The sequence below is a fragment of the Callorhinus ursinus genome, unplaced genomic scaffold (assembly GCF_003265705.2).
Source record: "Callorhinus ursinus isolate GAN/ISIS: 27379988/994484 unplaced genomic scaffold, GSC_fseal_2.0 scaffold24, whole genome shotgun sequence".
NCBI lineage: Eukaryota > Metazoa > Chordata > Mammalia > Carnivora > Otariidae > Callorhinus > Callorhinus ursinus.
The window spans coordinates 17917476-17944618 of record NW_027397086.1 but is presented as its reverse complement, the minus strand read 5'-3'; the positions used below and the strand labels follow the sequence as shown (position 1 = coordinate 17944618).

General features: G+C 43.8%; 1 protein-coding gene across 6 annotated transcripts in view; it reads right to left on the bottom strand.

Moving 5' to 3' along the window:
* The window catches only part of SUSD1 (sushi domain containing 1), a 127105-nt gene that overhangs the window by 96102 nt on the left and 3860 nt on the right, over positions 1-27143 (bottom strand). For 3 of the 6 annotated variants that reach the window (XM_025888078.2, XM_025888080.2, XM_025888079.2), the window contains exons 2-5: positions 18409-18516; positions 15293-15448; positions 4693-4845; positions 3845-4024 (exon numbers count right to left, since the gene is read on the bottom strand). In XM_025888078.2, the coding sequence (XP_025743863.2) occupies positions 3845-4024; positions 4693-4845; positions 15293-15448; positions 18409-18516 (597 nt within the window). Of the gene's footprint in view, positions 1-3844; positions 4025-4692; positions 4846-5204; positions 10466-15292; positions 15449-18367; positions 18517-27104; positions 27130-27143 lie in introns of those variants that run through there. The other 3 variants (XM_073876537.1, XM_073876539.1, XM_073876538.1) reach the window with 3 other exon arrangements.

Sequence of the window (27143 nt, the reverse complement as noted above, 5' to 3'; positions counted from 1 at the left end):
TGCTTTCTATCATTATCTCATTAAATTGTCAGGATGGAAACAATCTTATCCCCTTCTGCAGAAGGAAACTGGAGTTGAGAGAAGGCTAGGGCTGGTTCTGGAACTCCCAAGTGGTGCAGCCAAAACTCACACAGTCTTTCTGATTCTAAGGCTCCCGCTTCCCCACCTCACGGCAGTCTTCTAACTAGGGTCATCGTTCATCCTGCACACGCCAGTGACCCCAACCATTTGTAAGTGACATATTTTAATGGCATTTACTCGACAAAAGGATAACGCAAGAGATTTGTTGCATGCAGCCAGGAAATCAATGCAGTTTTCCTACATGTTTTAAAAGATCAGTATGTGGTGAGGTGCCCAAAAATCTGCTTCGAATGATTGCCCGGAACACAAAACATAAACACAAGGTATTTGTGGGCTGGCCCTGTGTCTACCCTCACCCTTGGCAGGCACCAGGCGTCAATCTCTCCTGCCAGGTCTCGATGTGAATCTTCTCCACAGCCCGACTGAAAATTCCGAGACAGCAGTGCAACAAACCTTGTCCGCCGCCCTTCACTTGAATGCCCTAATTTGTGTTCCAACTTATGTCAAAACTTTTTCAAACGTGCTCAACTTGGCAGGGATGAGATGGAGCTCTACTGCGAGAACCTCAAAAGGTGAAGAGTTGACTCCACAACAATACATATTCTTCTGGGTGGGTCCCGGACCACGCTGCGTAACTGTGTAACCGTGTACTCCCAGGCCCTCCAGCTTTTCCTCGGTGCCTCCCACCTCCAGCACTCACAAGGGTTGCTTCCACATGGAATCTGCCTTCTAGAAAGTGCTTTGGGTCCTCATCTTGATACATAAACTAGTGACACGAGGTAAGTCACCTCCTCTCTCTGGTTCTTAATGGGAAATAATACCCACTATTCGTTGTAAATAGAATATATGTGAAATGAGAAACAACCTATTAACCACCTCAGAAGGCATTTCAAAAGATCAGATGAGACAATGTTTACAGAAAACCTTGTCAACCTTAAAGCGCTGGCCACCTTTAGAGAAGCAGGCTCTGCTATTAGTAGATGTTAGAAACCATGGCCCATCCTCATTAACCAACTCAAAGGAGAAACTCTGAGGCCCACTTGGATGGGGACTCATGTCACGGGGTCCTGGCCATGGCGGCAGAGCCTCCAGGGGCCCGGGAATCGGGGAGGAGGCAAACAACGGGATGCACCAACTGCACCTTCTCTGGTAGGGCAGTCTGTGAAATGGGACACAAAAGCTGGGTCTGTAACACACAGCTGCTCCCTTTCCAAGTACCTGCTCCTCAGCAACATCCAAGTTCACAGTTTGCTAGTGTTGTTAGCGGAATTCCCAATTCCTGTGGCTTTATACCTCTGGGCTGAAAATACCGTGCCGGCTGGCATGCGGCCGGGCTTCTGGAGCCCCAGGATGATGAAGGATAAATATGAAGGGGTGTGCTCAGAGGAGCAGACACAGCCTTGAGACGTGGCCATGTGGTGACGCGGGGGAGGAGGAGGAGGGTGTCAGCCGGCAGACGGAGCAGTTATTAGAGGAGGGAAAAAAGAAGTGAAGATCTTCCAAATAACAGTTCTTTGGGGAATGTAACAAGTACTCTCCTCTAAATTAACTTTCTCCATTCTCAGTCCAATAATCCAGATGACTACTGGTTCTCGAATTCACACAAACTCTTTTATTGGGGTTTTCCTATATAAATCCTTAGGGAGTTATTTGATATGCATTATGGCACATTTTAATCTAAGTTCTGCATTTTAATTGATCCACTGAAAGATAATGTGAGAACTAAAATGTACTTTTAGAATTTCTTAACCCCCAGGATGATAATTAAGTATTAAAATGTGTTTAGAACCTGAATCGCAAATCAGAACAGCACAAGAATTAACTTAGCCAAGCACATCACTGAGATTTCCCAGCTATGCAGTAAATTCAGTGAAAACTGTTTCCTTTTTTCCAAAATGGAAACAGCTTTGTTACTGTGTCTAATGCATTTAAAATTCTTTCAGTACAGAAAGAATATCAAATATGAAAATCATCCAGGATCCCCCCCAGTGGAAGTTACCACTGGTAAACATATTTTGATGTATCACCTTCTAAACTTTTGTAAGCATATATGTGCATATGAGCTTTTTCAAAATTAATGTCATGTTATTCATATAGTTGATAACACAGTAATATACTATTAAGGCTAACCTATGTCAATAAATATTATTTTCCAATGTAATTTTTATTGGCTACGTAATATTCCATTTCATGTATATGCCATAATTTATTTAACCAATCTCCTCTTGAGAGACATTTGGGATTGTTTCCAATATTTCACTTATAAACAACTACAACTACAGAAAATTATAAATATGAGTGCTTTCTACTTCTCTCCATAAATAAGTTTGAAAATCTGGGTAAAATAGATGATTTTCTAGGAATATGTAAATTACCAAAATGGACACCAAAAAGGATAGGAAAATTATACCAGTAAGTTTAGGATTTTTTAAAATAGCCCAAGGACTACCTCTCCAAAAAAGCCACATCCAGATAATTTGCAAGTGAAATCTCCCAAGCCTTTAAAAATTCTATTTAGAGTAGTCCAGAGAAAGAAGAAAGAAATTCTTTCACATTCTTTTTTTTTAAATTTAGAATAATACTGACACCAAGCCCAACAAAAATGGCATAGAAAAAAGAAAATAAACCAACCTCACTTCTGAATATCAATGTAAAATTTCTAAATAAAATTTAGCAAATATAATCCAGATAAAAAGAATAAAAAACCAAAGACCCAGAAGACTCCATTCCAGATATTAGTATGTAAGATCATTATCAGAAAATCTAATAATATACCTTACCATATGACTTGTTTAAAGCAGAAACATATATGATCACTCTAACACATGTCTAAAAGATGTGATAAAAGTAACTCATTTCTGATTTTTTTTTTAAGCCCTAGTAAAGTAAGAATAGGTAGAGGTTTCCTTAAGATTATGTCATGCCGGGGGGGCGGGCTCAGTTGATTGAGCACCAGACTCTTGATTTTGGCTCAGGTCATGATCACAGGGTCCTAGGATCAAGCCCCAAGTCAGGTTCTGAGCTCAGCACGAAGTCTGCTTGAGATTCTCTCTCTCCTTCTCCCTCTGCCCCTCCGCCCCGACGCATGCACATGAGCTTTCTCTCTTTCTCTCTCTCTCTCTCTCTTTCTCTCTCAAATAAATAAATAAATAAATAAAGTCTTAAAAAAAAAAAAAGAATACAACCTCTGAAACCAGAATTCCTGGGTTCAAGTTCGGCTCTATCACTAGCTGTATGACCTTGAACAGATTACTTCATTTCTCCATGCCTCACCTTTCTCATCTGTAAAATGGGATAATAACAGTACATACTCATAGGGATCCTGTAAGGTAAGTGCTTAGAACAGCACTTGGCACATAGCACTGGATTAGTGTGCATAAGAATATAAGTAGATATCCATAACATCAAGGAGCCAAGACCATGAACAAATAATGAAAAACTAAAACCATTGCCATGAAAGTCATGACTAAGAAAAGAATACTCAAAGTCAACACTACTATTTAAATTGTTCTGAAAATACTAACCAAGTGGGTCAATCAGGAGAAACCTAACTTTTATAAATGTAGAAAAATAAAAGATGGAATTAATCATGATTAACTATGCCTGAAAATACCAAGAGAATCAACTGAATGCCTATTAAGGACAACAGGAATTTACTGGATCTATTTCATTCATTCACTACCCTAAAGAGAAATTTAGAGAGAACTATGAAAACAATCTCAAAATGACAGAAGCTGGGAACCTGAACCTTTTGAAAACTCACCTTGGCAATTTAATTTTGGGGACTCCCATGTGCCCAAGGCTGTGCAGCTTGAAACTGTATCTTCCGGGCCACTGAAAAATCCTTCTTTGCAAGCATAACGAACCTGGCTGCCAAGCCTAGAAGTATAATTTCCGACGATAAAGCCATCTGGGACCTCAGGAGGGGTGCCACAGTCTATTTCTGAAAATAAATTAACGTCAAATTCACTAGTATGTGAATATGAATTTTCAAAAATCATCTCTCTCCACCTCTACCCCATCATTCCCTTTCCCTCCACACACACCTGAGCGATATTTTACATAGACTGGTTCATTTCCATTTTGACTTCTGGGCATGTTTCCAATGATTATCTCTATTCAACCTTCTGGCTTTCCATAGGAATAGCATCTACACATGCACAAAGCTGATGGGATTTGGCAGTCAACCTTCACAAATTCACACTAGTTAAAGAGAAGCCTACCCCAGCAAAGTAAAAAATCTGAATTGCAAAATACCTTCAGATATATATGGCTTTGTAGTTTTCAGAGTCACTTTTCTGTTGCTGGTCCTTACCAGGGCAGCTCTGTTTACCCTCTAAAATCAGGTTTAATAGGAGAATATCTATTAACTACTAAAAATCCCAAAAGTTTACTAATTGTAGCTTTTAAAAAATATATATATAAGATAGCCAGCCCCTTCTATCTTGTAATATTGACTTTATTTCATAGGTTGTACAGATGCACAAAGGAATAGATAATCTCTACTCATATCCCAACAGAGGCCCCACAGACGCAGGCTCAGAGCAGGAGAAAGTCATCTGAGAACAGAATCCCACTTTCAGAAAGCTCCCTTCTTTGGCAGAAACCCACCTGTGCATGACGTGGCGTCTCTGGTCGGGTGGAAAGGCTCAGGTCCATTCTTTGGCAAGTATCCATCCATACAGTAGCATTCGAAACTTCCGTAAGTGTTCACACACCGTCCTCCTTGCTTGCATAGGCCGGAAACCTCACACTCATCTACATCTTGAGACCCAGATATAAGAAGGGAGAGAGAAAAAAGAGAAAAAGGGAAACACAGGGGCAGAGGGGCATTGGAACAGCCATTACTCACATTTTCAATCTACCCTTACAAAAATGGATGCATTTGTTTGCAATGGCATCATGAATTTTATTTCGTTCTTCAAAGATTCTTTTCATATACCCTTTATGCCATCAGTACTAAAAGGTGTTCAATAAATACTTGTCTATGTGTTTTGGAAATTTACAAAAACAACGACCATCACGAACTCTCTGACATCCAACAAAATGAGCCCCAAAAAAGTATGCTGAAAAAAATTCAATCACTACAAAATAAGGATGTCCTCTACCTCATACTAAAATACCTGAAGGATGGGGCACCTGGGTGGCTTAATCTGTTAAGCGTCCAACTCTTGGTTTCGGTTCAGGTTGTGATCTCAGGGTCATAAGATCAAGCTCCTCATCGGGCTCCATGCTGGGCGTGAAGACTGCTTAAGATTTCTCTCTCTCTCTCTCCCTCTTCCTCTGCCCCTCCCCTGTCCCTCTCTTTAAAAAAATAAATAAATAAATAAATACCTGAGGTAGAACTCCAAATATAAAACAATTTAAACCAGAGTGAAAAATGCTTTCTAGCTCATGAGCATAGGATGGTGAGGCAGGTAGTAAGAGGAAAATTCAGAAGGGTCTCACTAATTTTACCAAGATTACAAGAACTTAAGACAAGCTTCGAGAAGAAAAAGACATGCCCCTTGGCAGACTTTGCCCCTAGACTTCCAAAAGTATCAGGTACAGCGGTCAAAACCACACAGTAATTCAGAGACTGGAGAAGAAACCTCTCTGCCAGTTAGCAGATTTTTTTCCCCCAGAAATGACTTAGAGAACAAAACTAAAACTTTAGGAATTCCGTCAGAGTCATACAAACACCAATTTCACCTAGAGAAAAAAAATACCTTAAGTGAAATGGGACTTTTCCCAGGACACTTACAAGAACCATGGCGGGGGCAGGGGAGCAAAGAACAAGGAGTAGCAAGACTGAAGAAATCCTGGTTGTTACCAGGCTCTGGGATTTTAAAGGCCAGTAATTTTGGAAGGACCAATATAAAGTGGCCAGTATTCTATTTTGCCAGGTAAAGAGTGTTTTGTTTTGTTTTCCAAAACCTACTAACACCATAATTCCACAAAAGAAGGAAGAAAATAATATCAGAACCCTTTTAAGTTTGTGATTTTATTAAAATTCACTATAGTCTCCTTTTTGTGTGGTTTTTGGTCTTGACCATGAACTCCTCATCACTCACTGATTATTGTTTAGGTGGCAGTGATTCATTGAATTGCTGAAAGAGCCCATACAAGCTAACAATTTTGATAAACCTATGTCTTTAATGCAGCAAACTTTGGGGAAAATCTGGGAGATGATCTCTAAAGATGGTGGCCATCTCTTGGGGATTCAAGAGGGGAATCCATTCCGCCACCACCCCCCCTTGGGTTGGTCTCGAGACTTGCTTTGGACAATAGAATGCAGCAGAAGTTAATGCTATGCCTTCTGTGAACCTAATCTTGGAAACGACTGGCACTTCCTCTCTCCCTCTGTTGGAATACAGTGGCCATGCTGTCAGGAAATCTAAGCTATCATGCTTGGGAGAGAAGCCACTCAGAGGACACCCTGAAGTTGAGATGCCACGTGAAGAGAGAGACCACATGGAAAACTAAGGTGTCCCGGCTGATAGTCAGCATCAAGGCCCTAGAATGTGAGAGAGACCTTCTTTTACCTACCAGCCCAGCCCAGCCACCAGCTGGATGTTTCCACATGAGTGAGAGAACCACCTAGGCATGGAACTGTGAGTACTAATAAATTGTTGTTATAAGCCATTAAATGGGGTGGAGGGCTGGGGCGGGAAGTACCATTATGCAGTAATAAATGACCAAAACACTCTTGACATATAAAGAGATGCAGGAGTCCAAATGAGATTAAGAGGATACTGTAATCGGGTGCCTGGCTGGCTCAGTTGGTAGAATGTGTGACGCTTGATCTCAGAGTTGTGAGTTCAAGTCCCACACTGGGTGTAGAGATTACTTAAAAATAAAATCTTAAAAAAAAAAAAAAAGAGGATACTGCAATCAATGAAAAAAAGAGGGGAACTTCTGAAAAAAACAATGAGATCTTGGAAATTAAAAGCAAAATATGAACGCCAAAAATAAAAACCAAATAGAGGCATTGAATAATAGGTTGGTTGCTGCTGGAAAATAAATTTGCAAATTCCAACTTAAAGAATTCTCCAAAAGCACATAGAAAAGGAAATTATACGAGACAGAAGCTATAGGACAATAAACAATATAAGGACAGATCCAGAATATGTAATATTCACTTAAGAGGAATTGCAGGGGGCACCTGGGTAGCTCAGTCAGTTAAGAGTCCCGACTCTTAGTTTTGGTTCGGGTCATGATCCTCGGGTCGTGGGACTGAGCCCCAAGTCAGGCTCCATGCTCAACACGGAGTCTGTTTGAGATTCTCTCTCCCTCTGCCCCTCCCTCTCGTGTTCACTCTCTTTCTCTCTCTCTCTAAACTAAATAAATAAATCTTTATTAAAAATTAATATCAAAGGGAAAATTTCCTCTGCTTATGTATTCACTTCCAAACAGCCTTTTGAGGTGACAGGTGTTAATGATGAAAAGTGAAAGTCATTCTGAATTTCATGGAATAAAAGAAAATCTATGAAATGAGAGAGAAAGGAATGGTTATCTATGAAGAAAAGAACACCAACCTGACCTAGGACTTCTTGTCTGAAACACCAAATAGTAATGGAATATTTACAGAGTTCTAAGGAAAAGGGAGCAAGACACAGTACTATAGTTAAGTCAACAAATGACATTTTAGAACATGAAGGATCTCAGAAATTATACTATTGACATTTCTTTTTTTTAATTTTTTTTTTTTTAAGCAGACTCCACACCCAGCACAGAGCCCAAGTCGGGGCTCAAACCGAGAACCGTGAGATCAAGACCTGAGCCAAGATCAAGAGCTGGAAGCTCAACCAATTGAGCCACCCAGGCGCCCCCTGACATTTCTTTTCTGAAAAAGATTTTGAAAAATATTCAAGCCAGTGAAAAACATCAGAATAAATCATGTCAAGAAAGGGAAAACATAATTTAAAACAAAACAAAGAGGTAAGAAATAAAACCAATAAAAACTCAGTTAAACAATTGTTGATAACAGGGCGCCTAGGTGGCTCAGCTGGTTAAGCGTCTGCCTTCAGCTCAGGTTATGATCTCAGGGTCCTGGGATCGAGCCCCACATCAGGTTCTCTGCTCAGCAGGGAGTCTGATTCTTGCTCTCACTCTCCTTCTGTGCTCTCCCTCTCTCTCTCTCTCTTTCTCTAAAATAAATAAATAAAATCTTTAAAAAAAAAACAAAGTTGTTGATAATAAAATCATGGGGTTTGGGGTAATAGTTAACAGGATTCTTAAAATATAAATAATATGAAATAAAATCAATCTCAATCCAGCACAAACTTTAGAGATGATTTCAACCCTGCAGGATCCAACATGTATTCCTAGAATTGGATCCATCATTTCAGCTTATCAAGATTCTGTATTCCAAGTGGGAGTTTGTAAAATGTGTACATATACCTTTGACACAGTAATCATCTTCCAGCCTGCCCATCTGCCCCAGGCTCTTCAAAAGACAGTGATTGGGAATAAATGGAATTTTCTGTAGATTTCTAAAAACAGGCAGTACCAGTACAGGGCAAAAATGTGGCTAGGTAGCAATGGTAGGAAAAAAGATGGAGTTTTTAGATATTGATCAGCTCTGTATGAGTCACTACAGTCATTAATCACTTTGCTTTGTGTCCAGTCATTCAACAACCTAATAAAAATGATTGTTATAACGAGTGCTAATCCCAGGGACTCCTGTGTGTCATCTGACACATGGCGGCCACTGTTCTACACACTTCATTATTTATTACTAATTATTTCCATCTTATTCTGCACAATAACCCCATGAGGTAGATGCTATTATTATCCCCATTTTACAAAGGAAGTACATGAAGCACAGAGTGGGTAAGTAAGTACACTGAAATCACACAGGTTAAGTGGTGGGAAAGCCAGACTTGGAAACCATGTGTGTGGCTCCAGGACCACTCCCTTAACCACTAGCCACACTGTGTCTCCCACTACAGTCACACTGTACCATCATCCAATCAATAATTCCATCTTGTCCACAGACAATATCAAAGATATCCATTGTCTTAATGAAGTCTAGAAGTACCTACCATCTATCCCTAAGATCAGTGACATGATTTTTGACTTTTAATGCCCCGCTACCTCTTAATGTTCACAAACCGTCCCTTTTCTAACCTATTCTAGAATCTTGGCTGGGTAAACATATTAAGCTCATTAGAATAACTTCTCCATGTGGTGGATTCCATGGGGCCTCCAAGGTTAGAACATGTTTGCTTGGGAAGGAAAAACGCTCTGAGCAACTGAGCAACCTTAATAACATACCTAACTAATCGAGGGGGAAATTTTCCCTTGTCCCATTGTACATACCGGACAATTTAACTTTATCCACAGCCAGAACAATTCCTTGCCAGAAAGTAGCAAAACTAGGCAGGACACGCTGACCTGGTCCCAGGGCCCTGATGTTCTATATTTACTTCTTTTCATCTAATAGCCTGGGTTTGAAAGTCAAACAGACCCAGGTTTGAGAACTGATTCTGCTATTTATTAGATGTACTCAGGTCTGTTCCTTAACCTTTCTAAACCACTTTTGTAAAATGAAGCTAATTAGGTCCTCGATGCATGTTGGCTAATACATGAATGGGCCTTGCCTCTCTACTGACTCAGTTCTCCCTGCAGCACAAGCCACTCCTTCAGAGTCTGCACTTAACCCTCAGTGTGACCATGAGCAACGCCCTCACACACACACACACACACACACACACACACACACACACACACACACTCTCATGGGTTTCTTGGCTGAGGTCTGGGGAGGGGCCCCATGGCTTGTCCCCCTGGATCTGAATGCTCTTGGCCCAAATCCAAAAATCCATCTGGAGGATCCTTAGCTAGAACAGGAGTGTCAAAGAGGCAAGGATTTAGCTTCGGCAGCCGTGCCAGAGAGGCGAGTTTCTGAACGCCCCATTACACACAAGCTCTTGCCTGCAGAAGCCTTTAAAATCTGAAGACTCAGAATGGACTCAGCAATAAAAGTGCAATGAAGAATTGTCACATTCATGAAAATGCTCTCACAGCCTGCTCTTCTCCCTGTAGCCAACTAATTACTAGTTCCTGCCGACTCCATGCAGGTGAGACAGAAATGACTTCCTCACATCTTGGGAAGTAACGTTACTGTTTCTTTCCTGCCATCTCGCCTCCTCAAATGCCAAGTTCAGCTAAGAAGTCTGCATCTTAAGAAGCCATATTTAGAGGGACAGAAACACCCATTTAAAATCAAGACTGTTAGGGCGCCTGGGTGGCTCAGATGGTTAAGCGTCTGCCTTCGGCTCAGGTCATGATCCCAGGGTCCGGGGGTCGAGTCCCGCATCGGGCTCCCTGCTCCTTGGGAGTCTGCTTCTCCCTCTGCCTCTCTCTCTCTCTCTCTCTCAGTCTCATTAATAAGTAAAATCTGAAAAAATAAATAAATAAATAAATAAAAAATAAAAATAAAATAAAATCAAGACTGTTAAATTCGCATAATTCATTGCTAATGTCCGGTGTTGGCAAAGATGTGAAGACATGAAGACCTTCATGAAATGACTAGTGAGAGAGAATATTGGTGTGAACTTTTTGGAAGACAGTCTGTCATGATGTACCAAAAAGTAACAATGTGTAGGTATACCTTCGACACAGAAATTATTTTCCAGAATTTATAACAAGGAATAATTATCTGCAAGGATGTAGGTACAAGGATGTTCATTATACCATTTCTTATGATAGCAAAAAAAAAAAAAAAAAAAACCCCACAAAAAACAAAACAAAACAAAAAAAAACAGAACAACCTCAGGCGCCTGGGTGGCTCAGTTGGTTAAGCGACTGCCTTCGGCTCAGGTCATGATCCTGGAGTCTCAGGATCGAGTCCCGCATCGGGCTCCCTGCTCAGCAGGGAGTCTGCTTCTCCCTCTGACCCTCCCACCTCTCATGTACTCCCTCTCTCTCTCATTCTCACTCTCTCAAAATAAATAAATAAATCTTAAAAAAAAAAACAAAAAACAGAACAACCACAAGAGGGGAAAAAATGATCAGTTAAGTAACACCATACAGCCACATAATAAATTCCGTGTAGTTAATATATAAGGTATTATATATCTATCTCTATATTACCTTTTAAGTGTTATCGTTTATACTTAAAAAGTACTGATCTTTTTTTTTTTAAGATTTATTGTTTATTTGAGAGAGAGAGAGTAGGGGAGGGGCAGAGGGAGAGAATCTTCAAGCAGACTCCCACTGAGCATGGAGCCCAACTCAGGGCTCAATCTCACAGCCCATGAGATCACGACCTGAACTTAAATCATGAGTCAGACACTTAACCAACTGAGCCACAAAGGTGCCCCCCAAAATGTACTGATCTTAAGTGTACAGTTCATGAGTTGTGAAAATCTCGTACAAACCATGTAGCCAACATCCAAAACAAGAGATAGAACATTCCATCATCCAGCAAGTTCCCTCATGTTTCTTTCCAGCCAATCCCCCCCCCCCGCCGCAAACAACCACTTCTTTTTTTAAAAGAAAGATTTTACTTCTAAGTAATCTCTACACCCAACATGGGGCTCAGACTTACAACCCCAAGATCAAGAGTCACATGCTCTACCAACTGAGCCAGCCAGGTGCCCCAAATAACCACTTTTTGATTTCTATCACTATAAATTATTTTTGCCTATACTTTACATAAATGGACTCTCCTGATGCATTTAAGGGAAGGGTGCTTTGGTTTAACCATCTTCTGATTCAGAGTCTTTGATCTCTCTCTCCTTCCTAGGAGCTGGAGCACTAGTGGGGGCCTGAAGCCATCACCCACCACCATTAGAAACCTAACTAAGCAGGAGTCAAGGGGATTCCACAGGGAAAATAGTCAAGAAGCCATTGGTTATGAGCAGTGTCCTGAGAAGTGGAAAGCAATAACCCCCCAGGACACTCTTCCTTAGGTTTATCTTTCCTTGTTTCTTCCTTCTTTCAGGGTAGTAAAACATGACACTTTTGGAGTAAAACCCAGCTAAAACAAAGGATTAGGATTTGGGGAGCAAAATCCCACTTGGAGAGAGCACTGGGGGAAACCTCAGGACAGCTGCAAGTCCATTGAGCAATACCCCACACAGAGCCAGCAGAATCCCAGCAGGACGACACGTTTGTGTCTGAGCCCACAGCAGGCTGCTCCGGGACCTGAAACAATAGGGCAGCTGAGAAGCTTGTGAGCAAAGGCTCACATGGAAAACAGGCTCCTGATCTGGGAGAGGGATTTACATCCAGGAACGAAGGGGTTTACTTCACCACAGGCAGACCTATGGGGCACAGGATCTGAGCAGAAGGTTCCAGAAACTGATGAAGGGCAAGGCATTCACTCTCTCTAGATTCTTTTTTTTCCCCCATTTCCTAGTCAAGGCTGAAATGCTGTTACATTTCTCTAGAAGAAATGGCATCAGGCCCTTGATACTGCAGGAAATGAGCTGACGAAAAAGAAGGCTGCAGCCGCCATCAGGGTCAAGTTGGATTCCCAAGACTTGGGGAATTCAAAGTTGAGAAAAGGCATTTTGCAGTTCTCAGCAGATGTGGTAGGGCCACGCCTCCTTGGAGTCAGGCTGATAGGGAGGTGACAGCCCCAGGCCTGCTCCCACACCAGTTTCATCTCTCTCCCACCCCGTTCACGCTGGAAACGCCACTGACCTTCTCCCTCTGCCAAGCTGCCAGGAGCCCCAGAACTTGTTTGGGGGCAGCCCGGGGGGCAGGGCCAGGACATCTGCAAGCTCTCCGGAACTAGAACGCTTGCAACTGCATCATCATCTCTCGGGGACATCCAAAGAGGCCCACCTGCAAACAGCTCTGAAATCTGGCTTGGACTCTGCAAAGTACAACGAACACCCGGTCGCAGGAGTTCTTGTAATTCAGGAACCAGGATTCAGATCCTGTGGCTCCAGACAAACACCGGATAACCGCTGAGACCCCAAAACGTTCTAAGCCTCTGCTCCAGCTGAAGTCCACTGCCGTTCCTGTGGCAAGTGTGGATGCTAAGAGACACTCAGTATCATCAAGAAAAGTCACCCATCAGCTTTTACGAAGTGATAAGCCGAGACCTCAAAAGGAGAGGTCACAAGAATGCCCTCAGATACGGGCCTTCTTTTGAAGCGATGGAGGTATTCTGAAATCAGATAGCGGTGGTTGTTGCACAACTTTGTGAACAGACTAAAAAACCACTGAACTGTATACCTTGACAGAGTGAATTTGATGGCATGCAAACTATATCTCATAAAAAAGAAAAAAGGGGTCACTAAATAATTACAAGTAGAAGAAAGAGAAGCAGAGTCGAGATCAAGATTTTGTTCTTGGCTCTTATTAGGCTGACATCTCTTTGGCCCTTGCATAAAATATTTCTCTCTTCTTCTCCTCCTCCTTCCTCTTTCCTCCTTCGTATTTTTTTTAAAGTCAAATGCATCCTTGGGAACTCGAGTGATAGATACAGTGATAAACGTTTTTCCCCAGCAAACTCCCGCAGCCTTGAAAACACAATTTCGGGTATCATGTTCTCCAGAAAGTTCTCTGATCCCTTCCCCACTTCCAAGGTAAGAGCCCCCAAGGATTCCAGATTCCCTAAGTGCCCTTTGCTCACCTATGACTAACACTTTATACGGAAATTAGCTGTCTGCCATCAGCTGCCACTGGCACTGCCTTGGCACACGGGAGGTACGTGAGCAATGTGTCTTGAATGAACTGAACACCCTATCATCATCTTGTCGGGCTTTTTAAAACTGGGCACGTGATGGGATGAGCACTGGGTGTTATACTGAACTGATGAATCATTGAACATTATATCAAAAACCAATGATGTACCATACCTTGGCTAATTGAATTTAAATTTAAAAAAATTTTTTAATTGATATGTTGTTTTTTTGACACATCTACTTTAATTCTGCAGCACTGCACTTCTGCAACCATATAACAAGCTATTTGCTACCGAAAACAACAGTATGTCATAAAATGTTTTCTCAGAGGGAATGCAGTTCATTCATGCCAAGAATAAATCAAGTGGACCCCGTGAGGGATTTCTACCTTGGTACAGGTCAAGAGGGAGAATGAATCAGAGCATCAGAATCCGTGCTTCCTGGTGGGTAAGGAGGTAAAACATGTTCTCTTCTCCCTTCCTTTTCCCCGAAAACCTTTAAATATCACAAAGCTTTTAAGCAGAGTCATTAAGTCTATGCAAAGCCATCCCAGAACCAGGAGTCTTCCTGCCTTTCCTCTTCCTTACTGTTCCTAGATTTTCTTAGAAAACCAAAGAGCTATAATGTCATGACATGCTGTAACACAAAGTTCAGCCAAGAGTTTCAGGGCCCACCGAAAATTAGGATTCTCGGGGCGCCTGGGTGGCTCGGTTGTTAAGCGGCTGCCTTCGGCTCAGGTCACAATCCCAGGGTCCTGGGATCGAGCCCCACATCAGACTCTCTGCTCGGCGGGAAGCCTGCTTCTCCCTCTCTCACTCCCCCTGCTTGTGTTCCCTCTCTCGCTGTCTCTCTCTCTCTGTCAAATAAATAAAATCTTAAAAAAAAAAATTAGGATTTTGCCCACCCATTGTATTCAACCAACATGTGCCCAAAGCGTCAGAGCTGCTGAGATCCAAAACGTTGCCCTCCTTGCCCCGCTGATTCCTCTGAGAGGCAAGCCCCACCTCCAACCCAGCACCACTCTGAGCTCCCGGAAGCCAACATCACAATGCCCACCCCCGGGGCCTTAGTGCACAGTGTGCACCATGGGCAGCGCCAGAGTCACCCCAAGAACACTCCAGCTGGAGTTACAGAAACCTGCAGATGGTACACCATCTCTGAGAGCCCCTCCTTGTTTGGTAGAAAAATGTTCAAATGCACAGAACAAGAGAAAGAATATTCCAGTGAACTCCCACAGACCCACCCCCCACCCTCAAAACTAAACAATTCACAGTTTGTCAGTTAAGATCCTTTAGAGATCATAATAACACTGGATACCTCATAATACCCCTAGATACTTCAGCATGCATCTCCCAAAATGAGAATATCATCTCCAGTATCACGATGCCGTGATGCCAGCTAACAAAAGTAACAATAGTTTCCTAACACTAACTGAGTACTCAGTCCGAGTCCCAAATTTCCCTCATGGACCTTCTGAAAGGAGAGTCCCTCCCTTAAATGACACCCTGTCCCGGCCCTGCCCTCTCCCTCCTCCACAGGCCAGACACCTGTCCTGCCATCATGGTGGCCCCCTCCTCAAGTACCTGTGCAAAAGCTGCCATCATTGGGAATGAATGTTTTGTTGTTGTTTGTGGCTCGATATCCTTCTAGGCAAACACAGTAAAAGCCTCCGAGCGTGTTGTGGCAAGATGTGTGGTTTCCACAGACCACAGTGGCTCCAAACTGGCACTCGTTTTTATCTGTTGAAATATTGAGACAATGCACAGAAAGGGCTATCAATCCATACCATGTTCAGCAACCCAGACTGTTCTGTGCTATAGACTCGGGAGTTGCTATTCCGTGACAACATCTCAAGGGTCTATTTCCCCAGCCTCTTTTCTTTTCACGATGCTTCTCAGAATACAGTGCATGGGTCCCTTGTAGTCGTGCGCTAGGTGTATATGAAACCACAAGAGAGGGGCCCCTGGGTGGCTCAGTCAGTTAAGCAGCCAACTCTTGATTTCAGCTCAGTTCATGATCTCAGGGTCAGGAGATCGAGCCCCACATTGGGCTCTGCGCTGAGCACAGAGGGAAACTGCTGAAGTTTCCCTCTCCCTCCGCACCCCCCACCGCCTGCACACTCACGCTCGCTATAAAATAAATAAATAAAATCTTAAAAACACACACACACACACACACAAGGGAAACCCAACATCTTAATCTGAACATCATCTTATTTGAAGATTGGGAGAAGGGGATTGCACATTCCCCCATCAACCGGGTGAATCTGTCATTATCTACTATTCCAGCTCTGTCTTCCAAGCTGCATATTGTGATTCTTTTTCAATTTCTCCATATTCAAAAAGATCTTGTGAAAGAAACAAATCCAGCAGCATCCCATTTTTCCAGCTCGGCTGGCCATTCTCTTGCTTTTTTCATGAAAGGCAGACTAGGACGATTTTGCATCCAGTGATTAACCGGAAAATTTGTTACTTCTGAGTTACCAGGAAACACAATGGAATTAGTGCTTAAGCCTCATCCGGGAGCAGAGCTAATATTGTGGCAGGAACAGTTCCTGCTAATCGTCAATGACCCATGTGAATAATATTAGTCACCCAGTGAGAAGGAGCTGAAGTATATGATGCCTGATGAGTCTGCAGAAGCCTGACCTGACTATTTTTAATTCAGTCATTTGACATAGATGTCAAATGAAAGTAAATCTCCCTCCTGTCTCTGTCCTGTAGCTCAGGGCTTAGCAAACTTTTTCTGTGAAGGGCCAGTCATAGGTCTCCAGTGGTAAGTGTTCACCCATGCTTCTGGAGCACAAAGCAACCACAGACAATAAGTAAACAAATGAGCAATATTGTCTTCTAATAAAACTCTATTTACAAAAACAGGCAGTGGCCAAATTTGGCCCGCAGGCCTCTGCTGACTCTGCTCTGGCCTCGACCATCAGAAGAACTCCTGTGACCAATTTCTTATGCATTCTTTCAGAGCTGATCTCTCCTGCTGGTGGTTTTGTTTTGTTTTGTTTTGGGGGGCGGGATCACCAACTTATGAAATGGAGTTTTTCTGATTGTTATTTAGTGTTTTACTATAGCATTGGTTCGCCTCTCACAATTGCACTCAATTCCTGCCAACTCAAAAGTACCCTTCTCAAAATCTGGTGTTCCTCCCCACCCCCCATTTTCCTTACAGGTGTTACCTTTTTGGAAATGTAACTGAACATGGAACACACTTCACTGTTAACACTGTCTGTGGTGAGATCTGCCTGGGAGCTGAGAGAAACAGCCCTCAAGCCACAGCCTGGCCAAGTGTCCAGCCCAGCTTAGGAGCACTGCATGGGGCTTTTGGACACAAGTCCTTGGCTGTTATTTCTGAGACAGGGCCTCCCCTGCAGACTTCACCAGAAGGGACAGTGGGTTTGTAGAGAATTCTACATTTCTGAGGTCCCTTGATTGCAGACCACGTTATAGCACGTGGGGCACACAGGTAATGTCACCTGTGACCTGTGGTGTGGTCTCAGAAGGCCACATACTGGCGTAGGCAGTGTCTAGTGTCCGAGAGCAAGCACCACATAAATCAATAAGCCCCTCCCTCCCATTAAGAGAAGTTCCTCTTCAGAAGTCAAAGAGCAATCAAGAGTGTGGTGAGCTTCCGCAGGAGGGGAACTGCCTTCGGGGAGGGAGCAGAAAAGGTTTGTCCGTGCTCAATTCCAACCTCATTTCCAAGCCCCTGCTAGCAAGCCGCGGGAGGAGAGGGGTTCAAGAGATGCCTCAGGAACCTAGACTGTAGGGTAACCACAATTCTCCTGGATAGAATCCCAAAGAGAGAGGGTCAGTGGTGGCACAAATCCAGCCCGCAGGAACGGGCGATGGTGTGTGCCTGTGAAAGCTTGTATCTGTGAAGTAGAATATGACTTTTGGAGCTGGGAATTTTTATTTTTCTTTGGGAAGAAAAAAAATCCAAAGATATCACAAGGTTGTATACACTGTCAGTGTACAACTGCAAGGCAAACTATCAATATTTGTACTGCACATAACAAGGTTGCCAGGAGGATGCTGTGATTCTCCTAACATTCACTATTATAAACGTGCCGTGAGGTTTTCCCTCTCTCTGAATTGGGCTTGAACCTGGATACTGCCCGACTCTCACGGCACGGAGGAGACCATGAAGCCAAAAACTAATCTTAGATACCTCCTAAAGGTCTTTGTATTCCTTTAAGGCACCCAAGACCCCAAAGGGCTACAACTACAAAAAATTTTGAGAATGGATTCTGGTAGACATAAGACTCAAAGCAGTACTACTTCACTAATTAGCCAAAAAGTCCAATAGGCAATTGTGTTTTGTTTTTCCTCAGGGTACTAATACAAATCATTTTCCATCAAAACAACCAAGAGAAATTAAGGAAGGCAATATTCACTCAAGTTGTTAAGTTAAACTCAAGACTTGAAACAGATTTCAAATTTGTGTTGGATCAGAGAATTTCCAGAGATTCAAGTTCAATGTCTCTCTAACACGAAAGATACTTCCTTGGAAACGCTACAGAAAGGCTATATCCAAACACTAAAACAAAGGCGTATGATAACGGACAAAACCTCTTGTAATAAAAACATGTGAACAAAACAACGTTTTCCCCACAAGGACATTAGCTCTTTAACACTAGGGAATCTCGTTACCTGATTCAACTTTTCAACTTCACCCAGGATTCAGAACTTACCAATACAGTAAGTCCTCCCATTGCCCACAAATCCATATTTGCAAACACACATCTTCATCCCTTCTCTTTGCTTGCAGGTAGCGTGTTCATGGCAAGTGGCACAGACATCTAAACCAGAATCATAAATTGTAGATTAAGGAAAAGAAAAATTCAATCACCTCCTCTAGACAAGTCACATTTTGGGTAGTAGACGTTTACAATGGAGAACCAAAATTTGAATAGCAGAATTATAAAAGGCAGAGCTGATCCCAACCTTAAAAACCTGCAATGGCTACTCACTGCCCACAGAGTAAAGTACAAAAACCTCTACCAAGCAATCAAAGCTCTAAACAGTCCCAACTCTAAGCTAACCCCTCCAAGCCTCACTGTTCCCAAACCCAAACCACACACAATATTCTCTAGGGAGGAGGCTGACTACTCCTTCCCACGCATGCTGTCCCCTGTCCTACTTCACGCCACAGTCACAATGTGCCCTTCAAGTAGAATGCCTATCCCTCCTTCTCCGCCCAGCTAGCACCCATTTCTACTTTAAGACTTACCTTAAACATCACATTCTCCCTGGTATTGTCCCCATTCCTCCATTCTCATGAAAAATTAAATTCCTCTGTGCTCCACTAACACTTGCACATTCCCATGTCAGCCGTGTAAATCTGTCATTATATACTGTTCCAGCTCTGTCTTCCAAGCTGCAGATTGTGAATGAGCTTCTCCTCCCAGGACAGGGATTATGTCATTTGCCCATATATCATCATGGCACAGTACAAACATTCAAGATACTTTTACTGACCAACTGGATAAAGGAACTTGCAGTCCTACTTGCCACAACTCAAAAAGCAGTGGAAGGGAGAAGAGCTCATCTGTCTATTACCCCATCTGTGTTTCTTTTAGGGAAAAAGTGAATGTGTTTAAAATGTCAGCAAGATGAACAGCCAGGTCCCAGCAGATGACCAGATCCCAATTACTTCGACAGGCAGCAAAAATGTGTGAGGCCAACACAGACAAACCTACCAGAGGATGACTGATATGTGGCCCAAGGTCAACCAAGGACGTCCACCCGAGGCCACGTGGGCCGCCATGCTGTCCTCTCAGTGGAGGACTTTAGGAGCGGCCCTCGTCAGAAGAGTCTTTCAGCGTGGAATTCCATCTTGTCTTGGCCCCACGACTACCCAGGGAATAAAGACTCAGCCCTCAGGTTGCTCTACCCAACTGAGACAGGGAGATTTCCAAGTACAGGCAGCCCCTGATTTACAATGGTTCGACTTAAAATCTTCCGACTTTACAATGGTGCAAAAGTGAAACACATTCAGTAGAAAGCATACTTCAAATTTTGAATTTTTGATCTTTCCCCAGACTGGGGATATGCAGTGTGATCCTCCCTCATGAGGCTGGGCAGTGGCAGTGAGCTCCAGCCCCAGCCAGCCACGCGATCACAGGGGCAAACAACTGATAAACTCACAACCGTTCTGTATCCACATGACAATTCTGTTTATCACCTTCAGCAGAGTATTCAATACATCACATGACATAGTCCACACTTTATTATAAAACAGCTGATTTTGCCCAACTGTAGGTGAACATGTGTTTTGTGCACATTTACGGTAGGCTAGGCTAAGCTATAATGTCTCATAGGTTAGGAGTATTAAACGCATTTTCGATTTATGAGATTTCCAAGTTATGATGTAACCCAATTGTAAGTTCGGGAAGATCTGTACTGACTGTTAACCATGCCCGTGTTTTCTTTCTTTTTTTTCTTTTTTTTAAGATTTTTATTTATCTATTTGAGAGAGAGAGATAGTGAGAGAGAGTAAGAGCAAAGGCAGGGATCAGGGAGAGGGAGAAGCAGGCTTCCCGCTGAGCAGGGAGCCCGATGCGGGGCTCGATCCCAGGACGCTGGTACCATGACCTGAGCCGAAGGTAGACACCTAACTGACTGAGCCACCCAGGTGTCCCCCTGCTTTTTCTTTTAAACAAATATAACACAGAAATGAGACAAACCACTGCTTATCCCTAAGTAATACTAAATTAACTGTGAAATATTTACAAAATTTGTTATATTGCAGACCATTAAAAAATGCAAAAAAAGTGCAAAAAAAAGTAGAGACTGTAGAAGTCGTACATGACTACCATGTAATAATGTAATAAGACTACAAAATAAAACATAAGACTAGCATTCCCAAAAGAAACCTACTTGGAAACTACAGAACACTCTCCTAAATAATTCTTGGGACAAAGAGGGTAGCAGAATTGAAATGTCTGGGGGCACCCAGCTGGCTCAGTCAGTAGAGCATGTGGCTCTTGATCTCGGGGTTGTGAGTTTGAGCCCCACGTTGGGTGTGGAAATTACTTAAATAATTTTTTTTTAAATTGAAATGTTTAATACTAGATCTAAAACTGTATCCACTCTAGAAAAAGTTTTTCATGTTTTTGTACTTTAAAAGAGAGAAAGAAAAGCAGGCAGCCCGAGGGTGGGGGGAAGCCTTAGAATTTTAACACAAGAAATTTGGGGGGGAAAAATTCCTTAAAAACAGGCACCTGGGGGGGCGCCTGGGTGGCTCAGTCGTTAAGCGGCTGCCTTGGGCTCAGGTCAGGATCCCAGGGTCCTGGGATCGAGCCCCGCATCAGACTCCTTGCTCAGCAGGGAGTCCACTTCTCCCTCTCCCTCTGCCCCTCCAGCCCCCCGCCCCCCTGCTCAAGTTCACGTACTCTCTCTCAAATAGATAAAATCTTTAAAAAAAGAAAGAAGAAAGGAAGGAAGGGAAGAAAGAAAGAAAGAGAGAGAGAGAGAGAGAGAGAAAGAAAGAGAGAGAGAGAGAGAAAGAAAGAAAGAAAGAAAGAAAGAAAGAAAGAAAGAAAGAAAGAAAGAAAGAAAGAAAGAAAGAAAGAAAGAAAGAAAAAGAAAATAGGGGGTTTGGGGGGCTTGGGGGTCAAGAATTAGTAAAGAAACAAAGTATTAGAAATTACATCCAAATTCATTGAAAAAAAAAAGTTTCCCCAAAGTCAGTGCATCGTAAAGACCAGTAGTCATGACTCAAGTGTACTGGTTAGAGGAACAAAGAACATATGCAAACACATAACATTAGGAATATGAAAGAGCTGGTAAGAAAAAAATACATAAAAGTTTTTTTATTACAGATGAAAGACTTGCAAATAAACATTGCAGATTTAGTACACTCTCAAAGCTCCACCTCCCCCAGTGACATCAAGGACCAGAAACGTATAAACTCTGGCAGACAAAGATGACAACAGATGAGGATGTCAACAGTATTTCAGAAGATGGAAGAGAATGGACATACGGGAATGGCTTGAGAGGAAGAACTAAAAGCTGGCCCCAAAGGCAGGAATTGGGGCCACTGAGTACTTCAGAAGGCAGGTGTCAGGGACAGGACTCAAAGTTCAAGGAACTAGGTACAAATATGGATAAGGGGTAGGTAGATACCCCATTCCCCTCGTTAAGCCTGGCATAAGATGGGAGTTTACAACCTGGAGGAAATGGACCAGAGAGGCCCCCGATTATAGGGGCAACAGGCAGAGCTGAAGTGAGAACGGGTCGCCGTACCTAAATGTCCATCAGTGTGGAGTAAATATATGTAACCATTTTAACATTTTAACACATAACATTTTTAAATGGTGCCATAGGACACGATCAATTCATAATCACACACAACCAAAATCCTGGAAATACCCTTTAAATAACAGATCCTGGGTCAAGTCCACAAATCCAGTGTGACCAACCATATAATGACGAACACTCTCCCCAGTGTGTACATATAGTGCAATAACAAAAAATAAATACCATATTTATGAAATCATCAACAAAATGGTAAAATGTTTGATTTTTTTTTCTAATATGGAATATCTGTCTTTATCAAGATGGCAGCATTTATATACGTCCAGTTCCAGAAACTTACATCAGATGGAAAAAAAAAAGGATTATTTCATTCAACTGTTGAGTGAATCTAATAAACACACACACAAAATTAAGAAATAAAGTAGTGCCACCCACTCAGATAAATTAACGGAAGTCCAGTCTGAATTAGTGAAGGACAGAATGTAAAGTTTTTTAAATAAATTGAATTAAGTTCAAGTTCATTCAATAAACAGAACCAAACAAAATAAGGCCTTGTAAGAAGGCATCGAGATACAGGGGGAAAGCAAGCACCGGAGCTGAGTGTCAGAACTAGATCCTAAATCTAGCCGAGTCTAATTCATTGTACGACCTTTAACAAATCACTGAACTTCTCTGGATCCCAATTTTTTCATCTGTAAAACAAGGGATTTGGGCTTCTCAAATTTTAAAGGGCATTCAAGGGCATCTGGGTGGCTCAGGTCATGATCTCAGGGTCATGAGATCTCAGGGTCCTGGGATTGAGCCCCTCATCAAGCCCCACACTCAGCAGAGTCCGCTTGTCTCCCTCTCTCTGCCCCCCCCAACAATCTCTAAGATAAATACGTAAATCTTAAAAAAAAAAATTTAAGGGCATTCAAATCACCAGGGGCCAGTACTAAACCCCAGGCTCTGATTCAGGGTGGGGCCCTGCATTTTGCATTTCTAACAAGCTCCCAGGGGAGACACATTTTGAGCAGCAGGGGTTAAGGGGCCTCCAAATTGTCCCCTAATCCGGGGACACTTCATCCTTAGGGTACCTGTTTTAATGACCCACTAAGAATAATTCAGCAAGGTGTAACCCCAGAAGGACAGTATTTGGCATGTTCGGCTCAATAAATGTCTGTTCCCCATACTGGCAAAAAGACAACATGTATGCCAGGCTACCTAAGGCTTCTCACAGCACTTGCAGGAGGGAAAGCAGTTTCCAGAGGAAGAAGAGCCTCAACTAAAGCTTCTTACTCACCCATAATTAACCATCTGCAGGGCCTTATATGGCAGCTTCTGAGTTCTAACTGCTTGAGGGACTAAGTAGCCTCTTGTGGGGGCGGGGGGGGGGGGGGGGGGGAGGTCCTGGGACAATGACACAATTTATCCTAAGGAAAGGGGCAGGAAATACAATCCTAATCCAGGAAAAGACAGGGTGGGGAGGGTTGCCTCCAAACACACAACAGTCTCCACCGTTCACCAGCCCCTAGCTCAGTTAAGAATCACCTACAGATGGGGTGACTACTTTGTCCCAGTTTTAATACTACAAGTCCTGTGACCCAGAAAAGCCCTCATTTCGGTGCAAACCAAGACAGATGGTCACCCTACCTGGAGAGCCTGTTTAAAACAGAATCCCCAGAGATTCTGATTTGGTAGGTGTGGGGTGAGGCCTGAGAACCTGCATTTCTAAGAAGCTCCCAGGTGGACCACACTACAAGTCGCATTACAAGTCTAGTTCAACCTCAAGGTCTTGGGTCAGAATCCTGGGGAAAGAAAAGGCAACACTTAAGATGTTTTTCACCAGGCCTAGACTGATGCAGAGAATAGTCGGACCAAGGTGACAGAGATAATAACCCAAGGAATGGAAATTCTCCAGGCCAATAGAAAGATCACCGTGCCTTTGTCGTATAACCTGAGGGGAAGAGGGTGCGGGAGGGCATCTTCACATCCATATCAAGGAGGACTTAATTTTGTCATCAGCAGACTCTGCTCAGGACAGCAGAGAGGTGGCTGCCATGTAGTGACTGACGGAACTACTGCAGAGGTGAAGAACCCCCACCCCCCTGGCCTAGGAATACCTAGAATTACTGGCAGAGAAACAGGACAGTGGGCATTCCAAAGTCTAGATGGACAAAAAAAATACTAAATACTCTTTGTTACTATTATTGTACCCCCAGCAGGGACGACCTAGGCGTCCACTTCCCTTCAGCACTCTGTATCAACTAAGCCAGCTAAAACCACCACCAAGAGAGAGGGCAAGACAGGTTTTGGTACGTCCACCGAGGCTGGGAGACCTCTCTCTTGCTCCCTGGTTTGGTGATCTTAGGCAAGTTAACCCGCCCGTCCTCCAGTTTTAATCTGTGAGATGGAATCGTGTTGTGAGGAGTCAGTGAGAAATAGGAATGCTGTATGAGCTCAAAAGCACTAGACAAAGGGCTAATTTACATGAATATTTATGTCTCTCTCCACAGATATTGTTATTATGGCTAGAAACAGGTCACGCAAGCCGCAGGGCCTGCTACTTGGCCCAGCGGTTCCGAGCAGGGGTAAGTGAGACGAAGAGGGTACAACCGTAAGCTCCACCACTGGCTGGCTGTGTCGTCCCAGATGGGGCTCTGTGCTCCAGCCTCCAATAAATCTGAATATGAGGATAATAAAAATCCACCTCATATGGCTGTTGTGCGAAATTAGTTAATACACGTAAAGCAATTAGAATATGTTAGATGCTATTATAACCACCACTCGGCAACTCCGTTAATGAATAAATGAAGGTACGGACAGCTAGCCAACTCCCACGTATACTAACGAAGAGGGTGATGGAGAGCGGCATTAGGGCAAAAACCCGAAGCAGTATCTTTGTGTAGACAGATGCCTACCCTATTCGTGGGGCTGACATTCTAGGATCCATAATATCTTAATTTACATAATCACCCCCTGCCTTCTCCAAGTCCTCCCAGCCTTCTGGTTAACACCTGACACAGACCTTGGAAGCTCAGCGTCCTCCCCCCTTCAGGCCTGTTCACCTTCCCCTCCTCCCCTCCACGCACCACGTAGGCCTATACCTCAGCCTGGACTGGGGGCTGGCAGCCCGGGCAGGCTACTCTCGCTTGGTATTTCAATATGCAAGGAACAATTTAAATGAAATAACAGCACACGGACTTCGATGATACAATGAAGAGGTCTGTCCGCTGTCTGGGGAAGAAGGTGGTTTAAAAGCACAAATGGGGGCGCCCGGGTGGCTCAGGTGTCCTGGGATGGAGCCCTGCATCGGGCTCCCTGCTAGGTGGGAGGCCTGCTTCTCCCTCTCCCACTACCCCCGCTTGTGTTCCCTCTTTCGCTGTGTCTCTGTCAAATAAATAAATAAAATCTTTAAATAAATAAATAAAAGCACAAATGGAGTGCTTGCATTTAAATTGTAATCTAATCCCCAGCTATTCAGTCAGACCAGACAAAGGCACTGCGCTTCCTTCATGAGACCCTGTCTCTCCGGGTAACCTTGTGGAGATGTGTGGAAACGGAGCAGATGACCTGAGGAAATGGGCAAAGGGGGCCTAAAACTCAGGAAGAGAATGCATTCCCCAGTCTTCCACATTATGTAAAATTGCATTGTTCTTAAGGGACTGCATCAAATTCCAGAAATGGAAGTAACCTGAGAAACCTTGAATTCTCTCCTCTCCCCATGCCTGACAAACAAAACAAAACAAAACAAAACCATAGCCTCTGCTTTAAAATTCCCCAAGACAGAGAGTACTCTACTCTCTCAAGCAAGATGATCCTTGCAGGGCAATGGGAACCACTACAGATTTCTCTTCCCTGCCCTAATCCAGGACTGACATTCCCCGTCAAGAACCTGCGACCTTGGGGCGCCTGGGTGGCTCAGTCGGTTAAGCGTCTGCCTTCGGCTCAGGTCATGATCCCAGGGTCCTGGGATCGAGCCCTGCATCGGGGCTCCCTGCTCAGCGGGAAGCCTGCTTCTCCCTCTCCCACTCCCCCTGCTTGTGTTCCCTCTCTCGCTATCTCTCTCTGTCAAATAAATAAAATCTTAAAAAAAAAAAAAAAGACCTGCAACCTTGACTTGTGTAAGATGGTTAGGTGGAGCCCTCAGCTTCCTTTTGCCTTCTCACGTCCACTTTCCTGCTTGACCAAGACCAACTTCCAGCGGGGCCCCCCCACACGTGGCCTCCAGACCAGGAACCAAGCCTCACTAAGTGCCCCAATTTCAAAGCTTTTGCGTTTTGACACCCTCGGTTCATGTCCCGCACGTCACCCACTAACGCGTTCTCTCCCACCTGACGCACACTCTCAAGCCGGCGGAAAACGTTTTTTTTAATCCATGCAATTAACTTCCCCTGTCTCCTCTGCAGAGCGAAGGCCAAGAGGCCCACTTGGTACCTGGGGCTGCAGAGACAGAGGAACCCATTCTAGGACTGGACCAGACAGCTGAGGACATGCCCGCGGCCAAGACCCCAGCAGCGGCGGCAGACAGACCCCAGGGAGGATCTTCTCCATCAGCTTGAATCCTGCTCCCTTACTTGGAGCAACTGTAAGTCACTCCAAAACAACTCACTCCCCCCCACGTCTCTTCTTTCCCACCTTGAGCAGTGACTGAGGATGACAGAGTGAGGAGCAGGCCTCTGAAATGCAGGACTGGTGAGGTCACGTGCACGTTCTACAGCAAGAACGTCCACGCCTCTCCACCATCATCACTCCCTCCCCCAAGATTCTCAAGGCCTCTGCCTGTCCTTCTGGCCTTCCCAACCCAGCCCATCTGGAGCCAACAAGTCCCCAGCTGCTCCAGACTCAGGGCCCTGCCGGACAAGGTTAAGAAACAGGACTGACTGGTTCTACGGGTCCTCGCCCTTTCCCAACCTTCCATTCCCCTGGGCGAGGCACCCCACCCACCCCCAACACCCTCCTGCTCTACCTACTATGCGTCTCACACTTCCCTCACATCCAGGCCATCTGACTGCACCAACTCCACTCTCTCCTCCCTGAAACATCTTCGGTAAGGATTCAGTGTAATTCAGCACACGTTACCAGTGAGACACTGAATATACACACAGACAATGGCCAGGCCACAGATAAAAATAGAACTCGGACCCACACGGAGGCATGAGGCAGCCATCGCCAGTCCAGGAAGTCA